The sequence below is a fragment of the Protopterus annectens genome, chromosome 1.part1 (genome assembly GCF_019279795.1).
Source record: "Protopterus annectens isolate FY-2018-M chromosome 1.part1, PAN1.0, whole genome shotgun sequence".
Lineage (NCBI taxonomy): Eukaryota > Metazoa > Chordata > Ceratodontiformes > Protopteridae > Protopterus > Protopterus annectens.
The window spans coordinates 1232419465-1232437050 of NC_056726.1; the positions used below are offsets into that span (position 1 = coordinate 1232419465).

Consider the following 17586-nt stretch of genomic DNA (forward strand, 5'->3'; position numbering starts at 1 on the left):
CTAGGGCAGTTCATCTCCATCACCACAAGTTATCTCAGCTGCTCTGCTTCTCTGTTCAGTTTTCTGTGCCATACAGACGCATTGGTCACACCGCTGGTTTGTAAACACCTTAATTTTCCATTTCTTTGGTATTCTTCTGACACTCTGTGCCAATTTGCTGCAGCACCTCTGATTAAAACAATATTTTTTGTCTCTTCTTTCAAGTGTCAGTCAAGAGCACTAAATCCCACACTGGTTGAGTTGAGTGGGTCCAGACATATACTATGATTGCAGGTCATTTCTCAGTTATAGGGATCTTGTAGCAGAAAACTTTTATCATAGAAGAATAATACCAGTATTGCAATAATTATTTGCAGCTAGGTAAGACAGTTAGAACTGCAAACATTAAAATTATTTCCTGGAAGGAAATTGTTATCATTCTGAAGGATGCTGAATTTATTTTTTATTTTTATTTAACATTTGTTGACCGGGAAAGTCTGACTAGGTTCCACAGATCCTGTTTTCAGTGGAGGCCCGTGGAGAAACACTCCAGAAGCATGTCTTTAAAATGTGGGAGGAAACCCACGCAAATGCAGGGAGAACATGCAAACTCCACACAGAAGGCACCCCAGCCGAGAATCGAACCGGAGAACCTCTTGTTGTGAGGCGACAGCATTAACCGCTGCACCACTGCACCGCCAGAATGATAGTTTGTTAAAGTCTGTTTGTCATTTGCAGTGGTACTCATGGGGACCTTGACCTTTATGACCTTACAGGATTATGAATGGTAAATAGGTGAGTATTTTTTCTGGAACATTTGTTTCAATAAGTCAGAATGTTCCACTTCAGGACTACTCATCCAGGCCTGTTCTGTGGCATCTCTGTAAAACTGCATTTTCTCTTAATGCCAACAGTTTATGTGTCTCATCTAAGTCATTTAGTTTGAGTCTGAGCTGGGACACAGAAAGTAATTAAACAGAAATCTTACTGAGTAGACTACATTTGTGCAGTCGAGCATATATTTCTCATTTACAACAATTTCACAGTGAAACCTACCATTTCAGCTTGACATGAGTCATTTGATTTGTCTTTGAACCAGACTATGTCCCCGACCCCATGAATACTGACAAGAAGACGACTGTGACCCGATCCTCCATGTCAGTGAGAAGGTGAACAGCACATCTTAAAGATTGAGTAGCATGAGATTGCATGCATTATTTTCTTTTTCATGCATGTTCATTAAAAAAGGAATAACACTTAAGCTAGATCATAATGTCTGCTACTTTTGCATAAAGTGATTTTAATGTTTAACTTATCATCAACTCCCATGGGGTCAGGGTATTGCATCACCTCATAATCTTTCTTGGTACAATTCCACTTTCCTACCTTCTTTGACAGACATGCCTGTTTCAAGTCTTCTCTCATGCAATCCACCCACCTATCGCCTGGATATTCTCATTTTCTCTTGCCCTCTTCTCATCTCTCCTAATTCTTCACCAAATCATCTTTTGCTTTCTTGTACAGGTGCCTGAACCACCTTACTCTGTTCTCTTTGACCTTCTCTGCAATTGGATGTACTTTTGGATTCTGCTTTGATACCATCATTTCTGCAACTGTCACACAGTGTGTAGCCTAACACCAATCTCAGGCATTTCATCTCCATCACCTCTAGCTTCCTCAACTGCTCTGCCTTCACTGCACAAGTTTTTATAACAAACAGAAGTACTGGTTGCACCACTGTTTTGCACACCTTACTTTTCAGCTTCTTTGGCATTCTTCTGTCACACACTACCCCTGACACTCTATGTCAGTTGGTTGCAGCCCCTCTTGATTCTAGCTTTGACCTTCAGAAATTTCCCACTCCTCATCCATCTCTCCCAGATACCTGAAGCTGTTAACCTGCTCCACTTTTTTCCCTTCTATCTCAATTTTTAGCTGAATCTGATTTCCCCATTTACTACCATAAGAACTGTCTTATTTATACTCAGCCATTCCATGCATATATAGTTTTGCATTCCAGTCTCCTTTGAATTGCTGAAGTTTCTCTTCAGAGTCTGTTTCGATTATGACATTGTCTGCATACAGCAGCTTTGCTGATACATCCCTCCTACCTGTTAGGCGATGTAGTCCATCACCTGTATGAATAGCAGTGGGCTCAGAACTGAAACCTGATGCACACCCATTCCAACTGGGAACTCCTCTGTGAGTCTAAACACTACTCACACTTGTGTGATTGGGTCCTTGAACATAGCCCAAACTAATTCTACCCCAGTGTTTTCTAGACTTCAAACCAGTGTGGAAATGCCCAAATCGGCTCTCTTGTGACCTTGTCATATATTTTCTCCAAGTCTGGGTAAGCCCAGTTGGTGTCTTTCCTCATATCCAACTACTTTTCCACAATCTGTCTCATTACAAACATCAGGTCAGTAGTGCTGCATCCAAATCTGGATCCAAACTAATTATCTCAAATGTTACTTTCTACTGCTCTGAGTATTTAATCACCCTCTACAGTAGTTTCATACAGTATGAGTTTTGTACCTTTATACTGCCCACAGTGGTGAATATCCCCTTTGTTCCTCCACAACTGCATTCTCCATTCACCTGGGATACTCTCTTCCATGAGAAGTCTCTAATTTATTCAAGTTTTATTTTGAATGTACAGATAACTCAAACCATTTTCATTTCCTGTCAGTCTCAATGTTACTTCTCACTGTACATCCTAGGTAACTGAAATGCACCATCTTCAGCCCCAGAGCTCTGTTTTGTTGTACATCTACCAAAAGCTTCAGGGGTAGTGAACAACACATGTACTTTATCACTGCTGTCCAGAGGCTTTTTCATCTTAGGCCCTTTTACCACATTAAGAAGTGTTCAATAGTGTTCACGGTCTTTGTAGGTGTCTGTATTTTCAGATGGAACAGAATGAATATTTTTCTTTTCTTTCAATTCTGGGTGTGGGCAGCTCCCATTCTGCTTTTGGGAGATTTAGATGTCCTATAATTATGGTTCTTTTTTGCTTTGCCTGAATGTTAATTTTTTTTCTATGAGCGTCTTGCTTCTATTCCTGCTGACCAATGAGCCTCCTCCTATCAGTCTTAAACCAGTTATTTTCCCTGGCCTAGGTATCCTGAGCATGCAGGCAAGGGCCAACCAGCTGGGTCATCATCCAGGCAGCTAATAAGGTAGTTTGTAACTGCTCCAACATCCTGCAGTGAGAGTGTTTCAGGTTAGATCCAATCTCCCTTACTTGTTTGCTGATGTAAGCACCCATGACCACAGGGACACCTTATACCCTCACCATACATATGCCTGCTTTCACCTATACGCTTGTTAAGGTGATTACTGCCTTTTGGATTAATAAGTCCATATCCTAAGTCTTGTCTTTTCAGTGTTGTCCAAGCCATTGCTTGGTTATTGGACTCACCATTCCCTCACCCCAAGATGGGAAAACCATCATTAGCCACTCACTTCCATCCTCCCAATTTTGTTATTTCAGTGCTTGAGCCATGCTATTGGTTGTCTAGGTCACAGTCAGGATTTTTTCCCCTTTGTGCTACAGATCTGGGTTCAGACATCAGGGTATGCAGAGTGTTTCTGGTTAGATCCAATCTCCCTTACTTGTTTGCTGATGTAAGCACCCCATGACCACAGGGACACCTTATACCCTCACCATACATATGCCTGCTTTCACCTATATGCTTGTTAGGGTGATTACTGCCTTTTGGATCAATAAGTCCATATCCTACGTCATGTCCTTTTCAGTGTTGTCCAAGCCATTGCTTGGTTATTGGACTCACCATTCCCTCACCCCAAGATGGGAAAACCATCATTAGCCACTCACTTCCATCCTCCCCGTCTTGTTATTTCAGTGCCTGAGCCATGCTATTCATTGTCTAGGTCACAGTCGGGATTTTTTTCCCTCTGTGCTACAGATCTGGGTTCAGACATCAGGGTATGCAGTAAACCTGCTGTCGTCCTTTTCACTTAAATCTGGAGTTCTGTACACCACAGAATTCTAATAGGGATCTCCCTCTTGGCTTTCCAGCCTTAATATATACCTGTCAAACATGCCTTCCTAATCAGCATTCCATTTACCTCTGTATTTTACTCCTTCTTGTGCAATAAGCATTTCAACAACTCACTCTCTACTGCCCTTCTTGTAACCGCTATATAAAATAAATCCAAGAGCTATTCCTGCAGAATAACTTAAGGTCCTGTTATGCTTGGAATGTCTGTGGCTTCTTCCTCAACTACACATACAGCTGTCTAACCTGCCTCAGGTTCTGTCATTTTAAGCATTACCTTCCATTTTCTACTTCCTCCCTGACTTGCTCCATTTAATTCACTTTATTTTCTCACTGTCTAACTTTATTCTACTCTCAACTGTCTCATTTATAACTTTGTGATTCATCTACTTTAAATACCAACTGCCTGAGTTTGGATCTATATCACCACATTGAATGGTGATAAGTTTGAATGCCCTTTGTTCAAACCTAAAAGTCCGAAAACCTGAAACAGCGAACTCACAGAACAGCGATTTTTTTTTCCCAGGGAAAAAGATTGCTGCTCCGTCAAAAAAAAAAAAAAATCACAACTTTAAAACAAACTGAAATGGGGGGCTCTACCCCCACACCCCCTATTTAAATATACCAACTCTGAGATTGCACTACAGTGGAGGAAATAGCAAAGCCCAGAAGAGGGCCCATCAATTTTTTTCCCTGGGAAAAAAATCGATGTTCTGTAACTTCGCGGTTTAGGGCTTTCGGACTTTTCGGTTCGAACAAAGGGTGTTTGAACTTATCACCATTCGATGTGGTGATATAGACCCCCTGAGTTTCATCAGCTCTCTTCCTCTCACTTGATGCACTGCATACTTTTAATGGGGTAGTGAGTTTAAAAATTGTTTTTGCAAGAAGGAAGCCCGCCCCCCAGCACTTCCTGATGTGCAGACTTTGTCCCCACAACTCCAGACTATGAATATACTGCATTCAAGGATGCACAACTCACAGAAAGTATATTTACAGACATGGTCTATGTACTTAGCAGTTTTGCACCAGAATCCACTGGCAGGTGTTCGGTTGTCAGCAAATGGTCTGCGAGCAGCTCATCAGAATGTAAGTAAAATGAAAACTCTTTATTTTGCTCTTGCATCCTCCAAGGATTTGTTCAAAAGAACTGATGGTATAATTCGTATTCCGACTCAAGATTTCTGAAGTTTGTTCTGTCTTCCACTAAGAAGAAGATGAACCTTGATAAAGACATTTTGCTCATCCTTTGTATCTCCCTTGCTGCTAACTACCAGACATCACTGCTCTTTGCACCAGTTCCTCAGATACATCAAAACACAGTAGTACCGATGAGAAAGGACCAAATGGGAAAAAATTACTGCATCTCTGCAGAGGACACAACTACTTGAGGGCCTGTCCAGAAAGGGCACACCACATCAATTAAACAATAGACAATTATACAAGTTACAACAACCAGTCAGCTTCCCCAGACATCAGTCTGGACAGATGGAAGCTGTGTGTCCATCACAACGTGCTAAGTGGCTGTGGTCTCCAACTCTCTGAAAAAAAGACAAAAAACAAACAAACAAAAAAAACAAATAAATAAATCTCACTCTTTTCTGTTAACCATGCTTAACAAAGCAACGTCATTAGCATTTGATTAAAAACATACATTCTGGCTTGTGATACTGTCCCCTCAAACACTATGCTGTACTGTTTAATGATATAATCCAGACAGAAGTGAGTGCCTGTCATACGCTGCAGATATCCGTTCCATTCTCCACATTGTGTAAATAAGACTAAGTCACAAAACCACACTGATTGTCCTGGGCCATCCCTGTAAAGAAAGATGCATAACTCTCATCTGGTTAACAATACCAATTACGAATGTGGTCTACCCAAAATTGCAAGTCTTGTGCTTAGTTCTCTCATATACACAGCAATAAGAAAACTCAGTCTCTAACTAAGATCAATGTTGGATACAAATCCAGGGCCTGTGTTTGGTTAATCCTCCCAGCTAGTAAAACAGAATCTCAGCACTGTATAACAACACAGTACTTGGTCTAGAGCCAACACTATTAAGTGAGTTAGTAAAACAACTGCATTAGTTAAGACCAAAGATCCTCATCTGACATCCTTATTTACAAATAATACATTGAAATGTTAGCTCAGCAAAACACCCTGTAGTCCATTCTATTACTCTGCTTTACAAATGCAGTACTGTTATTAGAAAATAACCCAAGCCTTGCCCTGAAGACTTCCCTATTCACAAGCAGTACAGCTGAAGGTATCAGTCATGAAATTACTGAAAACTGCAGTGAACATCTGAAGGAATCCTTGTATGAGATCTTTGTTTGTTTTTTTTTTTTGCCTCTCGCAACTGCCAGCCATCAGATGAGTCTTAAGGATACCCTCCTCATTCTTCTAACCTCTCTCTAACACCGGTTAGACTTGCTCCTTTGAACTGGGCCACCCCCCCAAAGGACAGAAAAGGAAGACCACATAAATGTTAGTACCAAGAGGAGGAGGAAGGAGAAGAGATCAGGACATCCACACAGCTGTGTGACGTGTGATGGTCCTACCACTGTCAAACAACATGTGATGATTCCACTACTGCCAACCCATATGTGACAACCCTTCTCTGGCCAGTAATCAGGGAGCCTGAATCCTCGCCACAGACACTGGACAGGGACATTCACTTGGAATACAAATGGATACACACAATATTTCCATTTGCAGCTCTCTGCACAAAGTACAATTTCCCTTAAGAGCACACAGGGAACGCAGTCAGCTCGGGGTTTGGATTTCTTTTTATCTGTCTCCCTCCAGGGCTCCATTAAGGTTCCCCACTAGCACAGCTACAGGGTTAAATCCTCAGCTGAGTGTCCAAGCCAAGTCCTCCAGCACCCTCTCTGTGATACCAGTGCTCCGTGTTCCTGCTCCCTCCCTGAATTAGTCACATCACCAGTCCTGGCTTCAAGGGTGCGGTCTGTCTGGGTCTCCCCCAAGCTACCAGACTCACATGCCTGTCTCCAAACCTGACTGCATGTCACTGCAAGAACACAAGGTAATGCATTATGAAAATCATTCCCTATCAAGACATCTACAGGGATATCCTCCAACACATCTAATTTCTTGCTTCCATTTCCATCCTCCCAGTCAAGGTGAACCCTGACCAAAGGCATTTGGAATGGGAAAGCTTTGACTGCAGTGGACTGCCCAAGCAAGTACTGCTCCTCTTTAACCACTGCAGGCTTCACAATGGTTATATGAGAGGTTGCGCCTCTCTTGGCAGTGACCTGTTTTCCATCCACCAAGATAGGATACAAACTCTGGTGGTAGTTTGGTACCCCGGTTCCTTCCAGACAACCTACCACTGGCATTTTGTTATTCCCACTTGCTGCCCCCCTCCTTTTGCTCCCCACCTTGCCTACATGGACATCTATATGCTACATGGCCCCACTGGCTACATTTAAAACATTTAACCCTTGATCCTGGCAGTGAACTTGAACTAGTGGCTTCCCTTCTTACTGGCAGACTCTGTTGTTGTGGTTTAGGCTGCCCACCATGGATTCCCTTATATCCATGTGCAGCACTGGGTATTCCTTTCCTGTGCAGTGATGCCCTGCTTGCTAAGTAGAGATCCCCTTTTATCCCCAGCTCATCTGCAGAGTTGTAATCTCGGTATGCCAGACAGATTCTCACGTCATCAAGCAAAGTGCTAAGGGCTTGTTCCCTCACCAAAAGGTCTGTCAGCTTTTCAAAAGTGGTGACCTGACATCCACCCACTCACCCACATATGAAATAAGTGCTTAGTTCAGCAAAATAATCACATATACTTTCATCTGTCTTGTGATGTACTCACAAAACTTTTTTTCTGTAAGCCTCAGGTGTTAACTGAAAACATTGTAATAAACAGTGCTTAACTTTAACATAATCTAAACAATCAGTATCAGACAATTTGGAAAAAACAGTTATAGCTTTACCATGGAGTAAGGGGAGTAAGGAACTATACTGCGAGCCCTCGGTCAACATTATATTGTTTACGTACTCTTTCAAATATATGAATAAAACTACCAAGATTATCACCTCCTTGGTACTGAGGAAGACATTTACTGACCTTAATTGCTTCGGGGGTACAGTTACTCCCTTCCCCATTATCTTCATGACCCTGGTGAAGACTTTGCATTTCCTTTTCATGTTGCCTCTGTCTCTCATTTTCATCTGCTTCCAAATGTCTCCGTCTCACATTTTCTTCAGCCTCCAAATGCTGCAATCACTCTGCTGATTCTAATTTCAACCATTTTGTCTGCAGTTCAAGTCTCTAACTCCAGATAGATTTTTAAGTCCTCTGAGCAAAAGGTGAACTGTCCTGTTTTTAAGGGATTTACACCCCCAATGCCAATCTTGTTATCCTCCTGGTTGCTGGTCTTTGCTGGAGCTGTAACTATGGCCAAAATCATTTCCTCTTCAGTCAGGCTGGCATGCACCTGTCCTCTGGCTTCACACACCTTGGCCAACTGTTTCTTTTGTTAGCTTGCCATAATCCTCTACTGACATCCTTGCCTGCTTTCCCTGACTAAACTAAACTAACAAAAAAATAAATAAAACTGTTGTGAAATTGAAACTCTGTATGTTCACCTTGTGGCTGCTAAGAGTACACATCTCCTTTACTGACAACTGCTTACAGGCTACAGGAGTTCAATTAATATCCCACCACTGCCACCAATATGTGACATGTGATGGTCCCACCATTGCCAACCAATATGTGATGACTCCACCACTACCAACCAATATGTGACAACCCCTTTCTGGGCCAGTAATCAAAGAGTGTGATTCCTCACCACTGAGACTGAAGTGGGACATTCACTTGGAATACAAATGGATACACACAGTATTGCCAGATGCACCCCTCTGCACCAAGTGCAATTTCTCTTAAGAACACACAGGGAAAGCGGTCAGCCCAGAGTCTAGATTTCTTATTTCTGTCTCCCTCCAGGACCCCAGTAAGCCTCTCCACTAGCACAGCTATAGGGTTAAGTCCTCAGCTGGGTGCCCAAGTCATGTCCTCCAGGACCCACACAGTAAAATCAATGCTTCATGTCCCTGCTCCAAGTAGCTGACATGCACACACTGTGTGATTTGATTTTTCACACACACACACACACACACACACACACACACACACACACACACACACACACACACACACCTGGGAAAGGCTGGCACAGATTTACCCACTGCACCCCCTTCTGCCCAGAGTATAAGGAAGTTATCACTGCCACCAGACACCCCACAATAAGCTACTCTAAGGCCCTTAACAAAGGGTGACAATTACACCATGTAATATTAGCGTCTATATCACGTTATCGAAATTTTACTACATCGAATCACTAAAGGTCGGCCTCTAGTGATCGAAGTAGTAAAACATAGAATAATGTTAAAAAAAACAAACAAAAATAAAAACTAACTAGCGTAGGCAGGGGGGAAAGCCCCCCCAGCACCCCCAACATGGGGGGCTGCACCCCCACACCCCCTACTTAAATATTCCAACTCTGAGACCGCACTACAGTGAGGTAAACAGAAATCTCCCCCTACAGAGATTTCCGTTTACCTGCACAATGTTCTGCACTTTCGATGTTGTGCTGCCGACAATACATACTTAGATATTGTCAGCTTTTGACATAGTGAAGTAGACCTTAATATTAATGCTAATACAATGGTAGTAGTTGACCTCACAGCAAGACTCTCAGGAGTGGCCCCACAGTGTCACCAAAGAAATATAAGCACTCTCAAAGGTTAAATATTTTCTAAAACGACCAGCCACAATAAAAGTTTAAAATATATATAATAATAAATAATAAAAAGAACATGAAAATAGTGAATATATATTTGCAGCAAAGTACACAGTTTGAATCACAGGAAATATTAAAAATAATACTGATGGATAGTCTCAGACAAATATAGACAAACAGTAATAAACTAATCTTGCTATATATTCCTGACTGATCTAAAGAAACTACTGTTCCCTAATAACTTACTTGGGCAGGGCAAGATGAAATACATGAGCAGTCTTTTTAGTCAGGTTCCCAAACAGAATACTCAATACTGAGAGATTTCCCAATGCAATATCTAAAATATAATCTCCAAGATGGCTGGCAGAATGACCTTATCTGGTCACCTGACTGTAGGTTCTTACAGTATCCCCCTTTGAAGCTCAGACAGGAATTTAGCATAGACAGCTACAATACATATCTACATATTTATGACAGTGCCCTGGAACCGTGAAACAATTACAGTACTACCCTTCTTCTTTACAGAGGCTATTAAACAATGGCTTCTTTCAGACATGCCGTCTCTGGTTCCATTCAGCATGGTGGTGTGCTGTGTCTATGGCTTAACAGCTAATTTAATTTCAAGGATTTTCCAAAACTAACTGAACTTGAGATTAACCGCTTCTCTTCCAGTGTCCTTTGTTACAATATATACATACAATCTGACATGTATATTCCTTCTCTGTCTAGCAGGACCAACTGTTGATACATTTTTTAACACTAGCAACTTTACAAACACATTTTGACTTTCAAATAATATACAGTTCTAATACATTTGCAACATAAGCATTTGTGCAAATCAGTTTGATATTCAAATGCCATACAGTTCTAATACATTTGTAACAAACATCTTGTATAAATCAGTTAGATATTCAAAGGACATATCATTCTTTACAGAACTCCAGCTGGCTATGCTGGCACTAGCCCACATCATCACAAGCTGCACAGCAGATGCTAATACTGGTGTGGTTGCTAAAGTCATGTGTGTAGTACCAGTTAGCTCTAACCCTCCCACTGAATACAATTATCTCTATATGTTTAACCTGAAATTTCAACTTGTCACTTTGCTATGGACAAATTCAATCATCTTACCAAAATGATTTTAGCTATATCAGATCTTCCCCAGTCTCTCTGACCTATAAGATGTAAAACAAAAAACAATGAAGAAATAATCTGAGGCCAGCTTTGTAAATCCCTAAACTATTGTGACCTCTTAATGATGCCCCAAACTGATTTTGAAAGTGCCACAAGATACTACACTGCTTTCACTCCTACCTCTTCCAGTTACAACATCAATGAATGACAGTTTTCTGGAGTAGTATCTGCTGACCTAAGCAGGGTATTCAATTCTTTCCATTAAAGGAACACAGACTACAAGACCTAGACAACGTGGTATTTTCCTAGTTATCATACTTACAGAACTCACAAAGGTCAAGTGCATAACTTTGGGTAATGGTTAGTGAAGCAGGAAGTCACAACAATTGGGTTTACTCACCAATGAAACTGCAGGGGCCTGAATATATTTTTGTAGCTGCTTTACACCCTTATATATCCAGTACCATTCCATAACAAAGTGGCATGATGTTCCTGTATTACTACACCAGTTCCTAATACCTCAGAGCTATTATTTTCTCAGCTATACTTTGCATTCAGAAGTGCATTTATCAGTTGAAAGGCTTGTACAACAGCCATTTTTTATTATTGAGAATATTAGACACACTTTTTTCTTCTGGAAAGGACACCTTGATCAAAAGTAAAAAAAAAACATAAATGGGGTGCAACAAATTGCCAATAAACACTTTCACATACCCTCAGTTGGGGGTCACCTTAGACACCCCTGCAAACTTAAACATACCTAATCTGAGATCACATGACAGTGGAGAAGTGGGAATCTCCACTACTGCTGAATGAAAGTGGTGTCAAATAATCACACATTTCCATCTCTGGCATAAGAAGGGATGGTACCCTCACCAGGGGCACTGTTGTTAGAGGATAGAAAGAGAAAAAGGAAAATGTGTCCTTATTCTGTCTCTCTTGATAAGGATGATGGAGTCCACATGTGGAAAACAGATTCTCTTGTGGGTCTAGATACAGACCATGATGATGCTTCTCAGTTTCTGGGTCTCCCCCAGAGGACACTATGTTACTCATACTATTAATTACATGGGTACATCATCAAAGAGAAAATATTACAAAATGTTGAAGATGAAGGAAACCAAATGGACCACTCTCTTACTATTACCTGGTGTGCTGGAAATTTGTTATGTTTAAAGGAATTATATTCCTTAAACATAACAAATTTCCAGCACACCAGGTGCCAGTCCCAGAAGAAGGTAGACAGGCTATAGACAGTCCTACAGAAAGCCCAGTTTTTTAAACAGTCTCACAGTTGTCACTACTACAACTGCAATTAATACTAGGCAAACATCTGAACAAGATTATATGTCTATCTTTGTTATCTTTTAACAGAGACCCTAAGATATTAGACAGATACAGCAAATTTAATTTTCCCCCTACCAATTTGTCAGTCAGGGTTTACTTACATCATATGATCACATGTCAGATCACAGTTTTAAACTACTTACAAGAGTAACTCAGCTTCTTCACGACTGAGGTAAATGAAAAAAATGGAGAAACTTGTTTCAGCATCAGGCGAAACTGAAGTGTGTATATTCATGTGCGTTTATGATGCAGTGGGTATATCCACTAACAGCTTCAGACACTCAGATATCTCTTAAGATACTATGTTTGGCTCAGGACTGAAATATACCAGACATTGTATAAACTAACAGATGAAATTCTCACTGATTTAGAAAACAAAGAGAAAGCTAGATCTGTAGTTAAGTAGTTTTTCATGAGCCAATCCCACCCATAATAGGTATTACAGTTTTAGGCTAGTAAACTGTCTTATTTACAAGAATCAGCGCTGTGTAACACAGAGAGAGTACGAACAGAAGTGGCTGTATAACATTACAGAATTTACAAAGTATTCTTTTTCACTCCCAATCCATCAGCCACCAGCTCATCGGACAGGAAATACTTTACAATTAGCTAACTCTTAATAATGAGAGGAAATCTAGCCAGGTCCATGTCATTTACTCTAGCAATTTCTGGTCCCAGAACAGACAAAATATAGAGACTGGTTTTAAACCTTTTCAATATGAATCAGTTCATGACTGTAGTTTTGAACACTGTCCTGTATTACCAGTTTGTAATAAAGAAGTTTGTAACAAAGTACTGTACTGCCCTTTATTAAGCATACTTCCTTTACAGGAAAGTTAGAGATGGAGGATACCTCTTCCACATCCCAAACAGACCTTCACACAGGAAATGTTTGAAATTCTGAGTGATCAGCCACCCCCCCCCCCAACAGTATGTCATTCTCTCATTTTCTCTACACATAGCCTTGAGATAGCCACAAAATGTTTAATGTATAGCTCCAGTGTTTGCATATTTGAAGGAAAATGTTAATAACTATCTTGTCTTGTTTCAACTGTTCACTGGTGACCCAAACTCAATTAGCGCAAAGGATTATAGCTCTAAACTGTTAGTGAGCTCTTTCCTGTGCCCAGGGTACAGGGTTTGATTCCTTCCCCCTTCACTTGCTTATTGTGACTTTTAGGAAGTCACTTTTCCAAACAGTGTTGCCAGGTTGCCCCTGAAAAGGGACAATTTGCCCACATGGTTAATAAATAGGTAAAATAAATAAATAAAACAGTACTGCTGCAATAAATAATAATGAGTATATATTTATTTAGTCTCTTGGCATAAATCTTATTTTTCCCATTTCATCTCTTTTACTTAAATCATTAGGCCCTTATGTATAGCACAATAAAACCTTAATTATGTTGTATCAGTGCAGCATTTTCAAAGCTGCATTTTGCCATATTTCAAAAAATTTACAAGAAATCCAGCTGTACCTCCCATGCTCTATTTTTTCTGTGTAATATTATGACTCTAAATGCCTTCTGTGTGAATAACCTCCCATATTAATTTCCCTTTTCGTACCTTCGTTGAAGGTTGTGCGTCAGGGCTGGCAACTCGGTACGTAGAAATCTACTGCCAATCATTAGCATACTGGAGTTCCACTGTGGCGACCCCTAACTGGGAAAAGCCGAAAGATACAACAACATTCATTTCCCTTTTCAAATGAATAAAACTCAAAAACCTTGACTCTGAATACATTCCATTATTACACTTAACATAGTTTTACCACTGGATATGAATGTAGCATCCTGCTTAGGAGCTGTCCTCAGCACTTACTACAGATCAATGGTATTAATCAGTGCATGCAAAATGTATATTACAAAGCGATACTAATTCATACAGCTAAGTAAATACAAGCGCCTTCCTACAGTAGTTAGTTAGCTATATACAAACTCACTACTTAAAATGTACTCACTAGTAAAGCTGGTTTCAGAATGCTGCTCCTGTTCATCATCATCATCATCATCATCATCATCATCTTCCTCTTTTATAACAACAGGGAGTTCCACTCTGCTCTCGATCAATGACAACTGTTCAGTTGGAATTACACACCCTAAAGGTTAAGTGAAATGCAGACAAGGAAAGGGAAATATAATGAGCTACTAAATTCAAGCAGAAGAAACAAACACATTTCTTACACTGTTCACACTAAATAAGAGTTAAGAGCACTTTAGAGAAACCTTTACTAATTTAGTACAGTGAAATAAGCTGGCAGTTTGGCTGAGAGGATTAAGGCTGTTAACATTCATTCAATAGCCCTGGGTTTGATTCCTTCAGTCACCATTTACCAGTCTGTGACCTTGAACAAGTCAGTTAATCCATCAGTGCTTGTAGTTTTAAGATGTATTGTGCATAGTGAGGTTACCTAGTTAAATAAATAAAATGTACTATGAATGACCAGCTCTGTAATGGTGCTTCCCCTACTGGACAGTAACTTGTGTGAAATAGTAGTCTTGCAACATTATTTACAATAAGACCATATCCTACTGTCTGATAACAGACCCACTGAACTGTACTGCAATGTCAACTGTAGGCCATACAAAACTACTCTGTAGTAATTCATTTGCAAGTTATACTTTCTGCTGTGGAAAATAATTTTTGGTATTTATAATTATTTGTAAATCTCAAACTGAAAAAACTCAAGACACTGTCTTCAGTATTCACATAATGTTAGCAAGCTGTCAGTAAACATTCTTAAAATTCCCAAACTATTTCCTTTACATTTTAAATATTTATTGATGTACTTAAAAATAACTGTAAAATAATGTTAAGTACTTTAAAATGCATAAGATTAAATGCATATAACAAACATATAAACCCACACCTACCAGACTGAAATAAAATCCCACTTTGTGGCTAATGTCTGTGAATAAAATGCATTAAGATAATGACCGGGATTCATTAAGGTACTGTGAAATGTACAACTCAGTGTGTACACCGTAGTACCTTTACCTGATTCAGCAACCACATCTAGCATGGTGCTGTACAGTCCTCTACCATGAATGTGGGCAGCACCACAAAGGGCTGGCCGAGAGGCCATGCTGAATGTTAATGAGGCAGTCTAGGGGGAAAGAACATGCTAATTATCCATGTGCCCTCTTACCCAGGACCTCCTCTAGGAAGACATCCACACGGCCAAGCAATTAAATAAATTGCTTGGCCGTGTAGACCAGCATGGACATCACTACCACTTCACAGTAAAGAACGTGGCCATAAGGCAATGTTCACCTGCCTGCCATGAACATGGTACAAGGATTGGGGGAGCCACTACATACCAGGGGCACCAGGCTGTTACTGCAATAATGGCAGTTCAGCAATCAGGGGGTAGGGATGCGTGTGTGTGTGTGTGTGTGTGTGTGTGTGTGTGTGTGTGTGTGTGTGTGTGTGTGTGTGTCTGCGCACGCGCCAAGAACTCAACGTTCACATATTTATTCCACAAATAGTGAAAGAGCAGTAAAACAGCAGAGCTTTTGAGTGTAAACTCTTTCAAGCAAAAGAAGAGTATAGCATTGGGGAAACTGTTGCCGCTGCTTACACTGGTTTTATTATTTATTTATTTAACATTTGTTAACCAGGAAAGTCCAACTTGGAACAAAGCCAATTTTTGAGCAGAGGCCCAGGGAGAAACAACCCAGACACATGTCTTTGTAACATGGGAGGAAACCCACATGAAGGACCTGCAGATTCCACACAGAAGGCACCCCAGCCAAGAATCGAACCAGAGAACTTCTTGCTGTGAGCCGACAATGCTACCACTGCACCACAGTACTTGGCTTGTAAGAAAGGGAGATTCTGTCAAACAAAAGAGGCCGGCACCAAAGTAGTAAAAAAATATGTATGTATTTTTATTGTGGCCACACCAAAAACACCACACTATCAGCAACCTTCATTCCTCAGTGATCAGTACGGGGGCTGTGTGGAATAGTTCAAAGGGAGATTTTGCATAGTGTTGTTGAATATAAAAAGTTGTCTTTTACAAGAGATTTGTACATGACTTGTTCTGCATTTTTGAAGTAGTAGTAAATAATTTAGAATTTTGTGTACAGATGAATCAGTTCCACATTTTTTCAGTTCACAGAGGGAGAAAAAAGGACAGAATATTTGTTTTTTTAGATGTTCAGTTTTAAATGGAACTTGATATTTAACAGATCTGACAACAAAATGCATAGGAAAAATACTTTTTCCAATGGACACCATCAACGTAGTAGAAACACCAACTTTATCAAAAGAAATATACCTAGGGGCCAAGAGCCTCCCGTATAGTCAGCAATGACCATTATTTTCATCAAGAGATAAAGTCTATCATTTCCTTTTTTGAGGCTAGGAGTTATAAAACTGATTTTCTTCAGAAAACTGTCCAAGAACTTATTTCTAAAAGAGAAGAACAGTTTGGACCAATTCTTAATAAAGGGTTCAAGACTAACAACAAAATGCTGGGTTCCATCAATGATATAATGGAACATTGTTATTATATTATCAGAAATAATTGGAAACTTATTACCGGGAATAACGAATTATATAACATTTTTGGAGAAAATCCAGTTTTTGTTTATAAGAAAAATGTATGTATTAAAGAAATGTTAGAAAGTGAGAACACAAAAATCTGTCCACCTATTACCAATAAAAGTTGGGGTATAAATGTAACACCCGTTCAGCATGTAGGTTTATACATGAGGGACCTTATATAATTTAAATCATTTTCATTACACTATAAAGATCCCAGGAAGATGTAACGGTGCTTCAGTAGGAGTCGTGTACATCATATATGTTCAGGATGCTCTAGCTTCTATGTGGGAATGACCACTAGGGGCTTGAGAGATAGAATAAAAGAGCATGGCTATGCAATTAAAAGATTGCAACAATTCTTTGTGTAAGCATTCCCTTTCCCACAGCAGTTTTCATTCACTGTCATGGAACAAGTTTTAGAAGACAGAAGAGGTGGTGATTTTAAAAATCAGATAGAGAAAAAAGAAACAGAGTGGCAGATTAAGTTAAGTGCTGATACCCCACAGCTTGAATGAAGCAGTAAATATCAAGTGCTTTCTTAGAGTATGGAAGCTAGGGGGTTGTTAAACGGTTAAATGCCGTTTTTATTGTTTCTTGAACAGTTTTATTGCTTAGTTGAGAGTGTTTTGTTCATTGGTTGAAATGAAATTTGAATTTGTAGTTATTACGACTGATTTTAAGTATGAAGTATTTTCTGATGAAGTTTGTTTTAACGAAAGCGGATATTAAAATTTAACTACACTAAACCAGTGAAGATGTTTTCTTGCATTTAT

The 17586-nt window shown here is 39.9% G+C and overlaps 1 protein-coding gene across 2 annotated transcripts in view; it reads right to left on the reverse strand.

Annotated features, from left to right (window-relative positions):
- Window positions 1-17586, reverse strand: part of LOC122809505 (putative zinc finger protein 66) — a 449400-nt gene that overhangs the window by 186221 nt on the left and 245593 nt on the right. For both annotated transcript variants that reach the window (XM_044081063.1, XM_044081071.1), the window contains one exon: window positions 14223-14360. In XM_044081063.1, coding sequence (XP_043936998.1) covers window positions 14223-14360 — 138 coding nt within the window. The remainder of the gene's footprint in view (window positions 1-14222; window positions 14361-17586) is intronic.